This window comes from Porites lutea, chromosome 3, assembly GCF_958299795.1.
Source record: "Porites lutea chromosome 3, jaPorLute2.1, whole genome shotgun sequence".
Classification (NCBI taxonomy): domain Eukaryota; kingdom Metazoa; phylum Cnidaria; class Anthozoa; order Scleractinia; family Poritidae; genus Porites; species Porites lutea.
The window spans coordinates 33,658,077-33,667,526 of NC_133203.1; the positions used below are offsets into that span (position 1 = coordinate 33,658,077).

Sequence of the window (9,450 nt, forward strand, 5' to 3'; positions counted from 1 at the left end):
TACGGAAACAACTAAACTGGGAAGAGCTTGCCTCGAGGCGTCAAAGGCACTTAAGTCTATTAATGTATGATACAGTGAATGGAAATATACCTAGTTACTTAAGCGATCTTTTCTCGAATGTCTGTGAGAACAACCCTTATAAGTCTATGCTAAGAAATGCGGAATATAATGTTGTACTGGACCACGTTCCAAAAACAGAATATTTTAAGGGGTCTTTCTCATACAGAGGAGGAATGCTGTGGAATTCTTTACCAAATGATATAAAAGCGTCCGAATCTAAAGCTATCTTTAAAAGAAAACTGGCTAGTAGGCAGGCAAACTGTTGACTACATTTTACTATATTTTGTTATTTGTACATATTTTTAGTGTAGTTGTACAGTATTTACTTCTGTTTCTATACGGCTTTCATGTAAAGAAGTTATGTAACTTATGAAATTACCGTATTCAAATAAAAGTGAATCAATCAATCAACCCCTGGCAAAAAGTATCTTGATTTAAATGATTTGCAAAAAGCCTTAGAGTACTTCCAGTTAGACCTTGGTATTGCTAAAGAGTTAGGAAACAGGACAAGAGAGGAATATGCTTGCCACCTTCTTGGCGTTACTTATAACTCTCTTGGTAACCTAGATAGAGCCATCGAGTCCTACGAGAATACTCTCCGCATCGCCAAAAACATAGGAGATAACGATTTAGAAGGAAAAACAACTAATAACCTGGGTAATGTTTATGTTGGTCTTGGACAATACCAAAAAGCCGTTAATTGTTTTCAAAAACCCTCGGCACTTGCAAAGCCTATGGAGATAAACTAACAGAAGGAAAAGCATACAATAACCTTGGAAATACGTACCATGCTCTTGGTGACTTTGCAAACTCCATCGAGTTTTACCAAAAGGCGCTTAGCATTTCCAAACACGCTGAAGACAGAGCTGCAGAAGGAAAGACGTATGGTAACCTCGGTCATGTCTACAGATCTCGTGGTGACATAAAAGCAGCCGTCGACTGCTACGAATTGGCCGCCAGTGCTTTCAAAGAGTTTGGAGACACTGCTTCCGAGACAATGGTTTATACTAGTCTTGGTAATTCTTATAGTTCTCTCGGTGAATTCATGACTGCTGTGAAGTATTACCAGAAGGCTCTTCGTATTGCCAAAAAAGTCGGAAAGAAGCTTTCCGAAGGATCGGCTTATGTAAACCTTGGCGCAACTTATTGCTGTCTAGGAGATTTCGAAAAGGCTATTGGTTTTCTTCAGGAAGCTGTGATGTGCGCCAGGTCCGCTGGTTTTAAGGCTTTAGAAGGGAAGGCAAATAACAACATAGGTAGTGCTTATTGTTCACTCGGGGATTTTGAAAAAGCCATTGAATTCCACCAACAAGCTCTAAACATTGCCATAGACACTGGAGACAAATCAACACAAGGCGGGACATACAATCTCCTCGGAAAAGTTCATTTCTCTACAGGCGACTCGAATCCGCAATCGAGTTGTTCCAGCAAGCTCTTTGTATTGCACAAGAAATTGGGGAGAAATATTCAGAAGGGCTAATACATGGAGACCTTGGCTTTGCTTATCGCTGTCTTGGTGATATACGTAAAGCCGAAGACTGCTTCAAGTCAAGTGTAAAGTTATGTGACAGCCTCAGGGAACTGATGCAATCAAAAGGCGAGTGGAAAATCTCATTCAGGGATCTACATAAGAGATTCTACAGTAGTTTGATGGTCACTCAGTTAGAGCAGCATAAGACGTTTGAGGCACTTTTGACTGCTGATCGGGGACGCGCACAAGCATTGATGGACCTCATGGAGTCACAGTATAACGTAAAAACTACCTCCGCGATACCTGAGATGCAGGCGGAAACCATTTCATTCATTTCATCGCCGACAATTTTTGTGGCACAGATCCCAACCTCAATCTATTTTTGGGTACTACAAAAGGGAAAAAAATTTGAGTTCGTGACGAAACAAGTTGACAGGAATACTTTGCAATATTTGACGGAAGAAGTTTTAAAAGAAATCGGTGTCTTCCAAAGCGTTATGTGTGAGAATCGATCCCTTGATGACCCAACAGATGAAGCCATAGTAGATTTGCCCGATGGGAAATCGGACGATTTAAGATTGAAATCGAATGCTTCCAAGGATAATGCCTTATCAGCATTGTCGGAAGTGGTTATGCGGCCGATTTTACACTTGACACATGGTGACGAAGTTGTGATTGTCCCCGACAGTTCATTGTTCCTAATTCCTTATTCTGCACTTCTGGACAAGCGTTCCAGATATTTGTCTGAAACGCTTCGATTACGACTGATGCCTTCACTTTCTAGTCTTCAGCTTATGGCAGAGCGTCCGCTAGAACGTCACAGTACGTCTGAGGCACTGATTGTTGGTGATCCGTGGGTGAAGAGTGTCCACATCAGAGGTAGCAGCAGACCACTCAAGCAGCTCCCGGCTGCCAGAAAGGAGGCGGAAACTATTGGAGAAATTCTGAAGACCCTTCCTCTAATTGGGGAGTACGCGATCAAAGCTGAAGTGTTAAGCAGACTGAACTCGGTTTCCCTGGTACATATAGCAGCACATGGTAGTGCGCGCACAGGAGAAATTGTTTTGTCTCCTGATCGTACGCAGTCTAAGAGACCCAGGGAAGAGGACTTTCTTCTGACAATGGCAGATGTTCTTAACGCAAAATTGCAAGCCAAACTGGTTGTCTTGAGTTGCTGCCACAGCGGCCGAGGGAAGATAAAAGCAGAGGGTGTGGTGGGTATCGCTCGCGCATTTTTGGGAGCTGGGGCACGTTCTGTTCTTGCATCCCTGTGGGCGATTGATGACGACGCCACTTTGGAGTTCATGATGATATTCTACGAAAATCTGGTGAAAGGAGCAAGTGCTAGTAAATCGATCAATACGGCCATGAAATCCATGAGAGAATCAGAAAGGTTCAGTGCCGTGAAATACTGGGCTCCATTTGTCCTGATCGGCGATGATGTAACGTTGACGTTTGAGTAAATACAAGGTATTATTTTATTTGAAATTATTTATACTTACTAATCAGATACCAAATTCACTGATTTTACGTTCCCTTCGCGTTCTCTTTCCGTAACGTACTCCTGAGAACATGTTCTAGATTTGTTCACAGCCTCTCTAGCTAGTGTCCTATACGCCCTTTACTTCCACTCCAGCCACAAAGTTATAACCCCTGTTTATAAAGCGTCTTTTCATGTTAACTGACACATTAGATGTCAATGCCACCGTCACTTGTCATCCTTATGTTGTGTCTAGTTAAGGCCCAGATTTCATAATCGATCAACAGAAACAGCGCATTGGCCCAATCGATCGATCATTGATCCTAATCGCAAAAATTCCTTCAATAATTAAATTAATAAAATAATTAATAAAAATAATTAAATTCCATTTAATTTTTTTTTACTGTGTGCAAGTCGACGTATTGCACACTGAAGAGTAACCAAAAAAATTCGGGACTTCAACGGGATTCGAACTCATGGCCTCTGCGATAGCGCTGCAGTGCTTTACCAATTGAGCTATGAAAACCAATACCTTGAGAGCAGGCCAATTTGTTGAGTTCGTCTTAACCAGTGAATGGAATTAAACAACGAAGGTGATGTGAAGTGCGGAAATACCGATTTAAATGAAGATATGGTCGTCGCAGAGATAATTACAATTTAAGCAATTGCAAATTAACCCGAAAACTAAAAAATTTCGGGACTTCAACGGGAATCGATCCCATGGCCTCTGCGTTAGTCCTGCAGTGCTCTACCAATTGAGCTATGAAGACCAATACATTGGGAGTCGGGCAATTTGTTGAGTTCATCTTAACCGGTGAAGTCCCGAAATTGTTATAAAAACCTTTTTATAAGTTCTGTTGCCAGGAACTTCCGTTTTAAAGCCCTTTAAAGTAGTGAAGGAAATTTTTTAATCTGAATTTTGACTCTAGCCTTCCAAGCAGGCTTCTTAGGAGTTCGTCACGCGTTCCTGCAGGAACGCGTGACGAACCCCTAAGAACGTCTGCGTAGGAGGCTATTTTACCGTGACTATGGACACCTTTGGTTATGAAATCACGTAACACCTTTTTATTTTGGTTTTCTTTCTTATAATAGGTCAAGATAACAAGCAATATGTCTTTTGACTACCATCTGAATGGACGTTTGTACCTTCTAAGTATATATCGCTATCAAAATGTTAAAGTTCAAGTTTATGACCTGATAATTCTTTCACACCAATCCTAAAAATAACTTACATGTATAAATAAACCTTCAAACCTTCAACCTTCAAAAGTTTCTTAAAAAGTTCAAGTTTAAAGTTATTAAGCTTTTATCCAGTTCAATCAAAACAGCAACGTACGTTCAGCTATACCTGCAAGAAACAAACTAACGTTTATCTTATCTAAGGCTTATCGGGAGGAGCTATACTATGACACAGAAACATTTAGGCACTGTTCACTCTATACAGAATAGCTCTTCCGCTGGTACGAAAGCCATATCGGATAGGCAGAGTGAACAGCTGCTCCAAGAGAGAATAAGGGGATAGAGAGAGAAACTTGAGATATGTGAATTTTACCAAAGTTATTTTTAGGCAAAATAAAAGCTTGAGATCGGAAGTTGGTTTCCAGAGAGGTCCGCAAACTTTTATTCAGTGTTTCAAGAGAGAATATGGGACATTATCCTCTCTTGGTGTGTCCATTACAATATTGTGAATTGTTTGCTTTGAGGCAGGCGCGCATGGACTTGATGATATTTTAAATAATTAATTAAATTGTGCGGACGTCCAAGGAATTTGACTTTGGTTTAATTAAAACCCCTAAAATTAACATTAATGCATTTGACGCATCCCAGCCAACGCTCTAAGATTCACTCTCTGTTCCATTAATTTCTCTTGGGTCTTCTCACCAGGCCGGAGTAGTTTTCCAGTCGATTTTATAAACCAGGGACGGTTCCAGGGGAGGCCACCTGTTAGCTTTAGACCAAACTGAGGCCCGAAGGGCCGAAAAAGTTTTTTTTGAGACCGCCCCCCCCCCCCTCCCCCCCTCCTTATTTGAAGGTCTGGATCCGCCACTGTATGCTATCTGGTATATAGTGTAGACATACACAAAGCAGTGAGAAAGGGGTGGGCAGTTTCCCAAAAACCTAAACTGATCCCACAAAGCTTATGACAAAGGACAAAATTCAAATTGTACCACGTGACCAACCTTTTCCTATACTTGTTATTTACTGTTTTTTATATAAATGTCATCGTCATCATCGGTCGACCGAAGAGCAGTCGACTGTAAGGCGTCTCCAGCTGGCTCGGTTTTTGGCAGTGCGCACGATGTCATTCTTTTCCTAGCATGGGGAAAGGCCACTGCGGAACCTGGTCCTAGGCTATCCTTTTCCAGCCAAGTTCAGGAATGGATCGACTCTAATAAGCATTTCTTAGAGGGTGACATATGCATGAAAATACACAAACATGTAATTACATGTCAAGTTCAACCACAAGAATTCATTTGAAGAGTTTTTATTCGTTCATTTCCTATCTCATGAAATCGTTGACGTAAATCTGGCGTTTGTCGTTAACGCGAAACTAAATCTCTCAGAAATCTGTTGTTTTAATTTGATACTTTAACACAAAAATAATTGAAATATAACACTAAAAAATCTAGTATCTAAAGTGATCTAGTACAAAAAGGCAAGGCTGGAAAACAGTTTCACGTTAGAATACAGGGTGCGTTCGATTGATCGTTTTCCGGAATAAGAATATACAAAAGTTTTGTTACAAATTTCTATCACCGTAATTTTTGGACCGTTAGTTCCATTTAAACTTTATATACAAAATAATATATTTTATTCAAGCAGTTTTGTAAATACTGCAATATGTTACATCACTATATGTTAAAATTTGTTTATTAGCTGGTCAGAATTAACTGAGTCAGTGAGTATAGAGAGCAGAAGACAAGATAGGGGAACCCAACGACTGCCTTCTGTAAAATAATTCTGTTTGGAGACGCAAATATTGTCAATAATTTCCAATTACTTGAGGACGACCGAAAATTTCTAAATGAGCGTTCCATTCATGTACACATGGGGTCAAGTTCATCCAATAAATTCGCTACGATTTTCTGAAGTTTAATTTCACATTTCATTTCCCAAGTTAGGCTATTGTTCGTAGAAAAAAGGAAACCCTCTAATTTTTCGATTTCAGAAATTCGATGGAGAGAGGAATCAGAAAACGCCACACGTTTTCGGCACTTTCGTAACGCGTTAAATTACATGAAAATGCTCAAAATTCCCTAGGATGACCGAAAAGATACAAATTTCATAGCGCCTAGCATGCATTTCTAGAGATCTAAAAGTACTCTGGGTGGCCTAACAAGTGTTTTCAATGTATCTAGGAAGACTGACGTCGTTGGGTGCCCCTGACAAGAATATAGAAAAATAGTGTAAAAGGATTTTTAATATATTTCACCACTGCAGTAGTTAAGTCAAACTGCTTTCTTGTTCGTGTTGTCAGCAAATTACAGTGGAACCTTTGTTTTAACGAACCTCTATATAACGAAGTTCTTGGTGTAACCGATCGATTTTCTTCAGCCCGGCCAAAATTACAGTAAAATGCATGGAGCAGAACCTCGATTTAACAAAATGCTCGTTATAACGAACACAATCCACAGCGCAAACGTAAAATGCACCTCGATAGAACAAATAAATGTCAGCAAGTGATAAACAATGAATGCCAAACAGACCAACAAGGATAAAATTTGTGTGTACAATAGTTTTAAGCAGTTTGTTGGCCTGTTCTTGAGTTTCTAGTGCCGTAGCTATGTATAGCACGGTACTGAAATGTATAACGAACAAATTTCCCCAGTCCCTTGGCACTTCGTTAAATCGAGGTTCCACTGTATAACACAACTTAAACATCTCAGACGAAGAAACGTCTCTGGAGTAATTTACACGGCCATTCCTATCAAATGAATAAATGATAATAAGGTAATGGTGAATTGAAGCGTGATGGTCTGGTGGGGTTAACTAACAGTACAACTGACAAATCGATTAAAATTTGACTGACAACCGGACATTTGATTTTGCTTTTACTGTCAACTAAAAAGGACCTGATTGTCCTTTGTTTTGTACAAGACCCTTTGTTCAGTCCTTTTAATAGCATTGTTTTACTCTTTTCGTCAGACAATGTGATCAAATGTGCGTATACAGCTATTTCGAGAAAGGTGGTCGCAAAAAAAATGCACGCGACAATCCCGAAAGGTAACATGGGATATGATCATACTGTACCTAACGACTGTAGCGGTCGAAACTACTTTTGTTGCTTTCCTTTAGCACTCGCAAACATATGTCCGTGGCCTCCCGTGCCATTCTTCCAAATTTCTTTGTAGAAGAGTGAACTCAAAACCACCCACAATACCTTTCGGGATTGTCGCGTGCACTTTTTCCGACAACCTTTCTCGAAATAGCTGTATATGCGTAATCTTAGCAGCAGGACGCTTAAGCGTAATATTTCGCTCATGATTTACTGTAAAATCCTCGTGTGTTATGTACCAGAGTCAGGTACCATCCGCACCAGCATAGACGATGGCTGCTAATGAGGGCGTTGTAAAAGCAATTGTAAGTTTTAACCGAGATGATTCAGATACGGTCTATCTTGGTCTTTCTTACGATCTACGTCCCAATATTCTGATGGCATAATTTTTTTTTCTCTCTCCCCGCGCGTCTCGCCTTTCTCTCGTAGGTTGATTTTCCCCCGCGCTTGCGTTTCGCTCGCTCTACTATCCCTGAGGAAAAATGGGGACTACTCGTAGTCTATATAAATTTTGATTGGCTTAAGGTGACTCGACCCAGTTTTTTGGGGGGGTACCATCCTACTTTGAAGCTCTCTGGCATCCCCACCTTTACTTTTATCGTAAGTTTAACACATGGAATGAATAACATATAAATCAATCTACAATATAACATAAAATTTTTGGCGATCGGAGTAAATGTCACGTGGTTATAATGCCACGCCCCTTTGAGGTCTGAGTCGAAAATCTGCTGTTACCGGCATTTTTTCGTGAAAATCTCTCGGCTACACATAGTGCGCATCAGTGCCTTGCGCTAAACAGAGTTTCACCAAAATCGCAAAGACCCAGTTCGAGAAATTCAGCGGTTTCCAAATTTAGGTCATAGTTTATGCGAAGATGATAAGCAAACTTTACAGGGATTATATCTAATAAACTATGAGATTCATCTCTGTATTTTGGGCATCGTTATAACAGATGGGTCCTTGCAAGTCAGCAAAACGCCTTGTAAATGCGCGCGATTTCGAGCAAAGCAAACATATAGAAATTATAGTTTTCGCTATTTGTTGACGTTTGGCCAGCAAAAACGTTTGTGTGGAGGACGGTAAGGGCCTGTTTACATGGAGGTGAGATAACCCGCTTAGGAGGGGCCGGGGTAACCCTCCTGTCCTTATAATCTCTCATTTTAATTTGATCATGTTTACATGATAGGTGAGGTGACCCGCCACATTTTACCTCACCTAGCAAGGGTCCCCCACCTCCATGTAAACAGGTCCTTATACAAGACTTGGGAAATGCGGGAGGGCTCTCAATCGCAAAAATATAAAACAAAAGAAGCAAGGCTGATTTTACAGTCGGGAATATATATATTTTTCATAATTATTTCGGAAGGCACGGCCTTCTTCTGGGTCTTACATCTAATGAAGAGGTTTAAGCTAAGACGTTACAATTTGAAAATTAAAGAATAGCGTGCAAAGGATACTATAATTATAACACGTGAAAATTTAAATGAGAAGAAAGTGAACGTTAAAAGTATGCGAAAACAAAAACCGTTGAAGTAGTGGTTTGAAAGAAATTTGAAATGTAAAAATAGTATAAATAAATGATAACAAATAGAAGAAATAAAGACTGTATTACATTTCATCTTTCTTATTCATACCTAATGGTTCAAGGTCTTCAAGAGTTTTACCACTCTCGATTAAGTATGCTTCTCTAGCTTTCCGTACACAGTCTCTATGAGGCACATATAATGTAAATTAAACATTAAATACGAAAACTGATGGAATATTACCTTGATTTTTATCAGTTTGCGATTGAAATAATAATATCCATCTAATATCTCTAAACCCACCACAGTCTCAGAACACTTTCTTACTAATGATCACCCTTCCGCTAACGACATCACACTTATCCCGCTAGAGCTCATTAAATCTAATAATGTGGTGGAGCCTGGTTTCTCGTGCTGCAGTGACGTAAGGTAGTAGCAAGGGTACACTGAGGGTAGCGTACATCAACACTCATCCTCCAATATGATATACGGACACATCCACCAATGATATGGACACATCCAATAGCAGTCTAAGACTTTTCTTGTAAGCTGTTGGGACGAAAACAGAAGATAACTTTATTGTTGTTTAATTTTTAAAGAAGGATCTCCAAAGTTTATTTTGCTAATGCAGAGCACTTTT

The 9,450-nt window shown here is 39.9% G+C and overlaps 1 protein-coding gene across 1 annotated transcript; it reads left to right on the top strand.

The window, feature by feature from the left end:
• Positions 1-1,255: 1,255 nt before the first annotated feature.
• On the top strand, positions 1,256-4,249 carry LOC140929647 (tetratricopeptide repeat protein 28-like). Its single transcript, XM_073379387.1, has 2 exons — positions 1,256-3,001; positions 4,104-4,249. Exon 1 carries the CDS (start codon positions 1,645-1,647, stop codon positions 2,992-2,994), a length of 1,350 nt encoding a protein of 449 aa, XP_073235488.1. The 5' UTR covers positions 1,256-1,644; the 3' UTR covers positions 2,995-3,001; positions 4,104-4,249.
• The last annotated feature ends 5,201 nt before the right edge of the window (positions 4,250-9,450 follow it).

Excerpts from the sequence above, each read along its gene's own strand:
- LOC140929647 (XM_073379387.1), top strand. The coding sequence starts at position 1,645 with ATGCAATCAAAAGGCGAGTGGAAAATCTCATTCAGGGATCTACATAAG.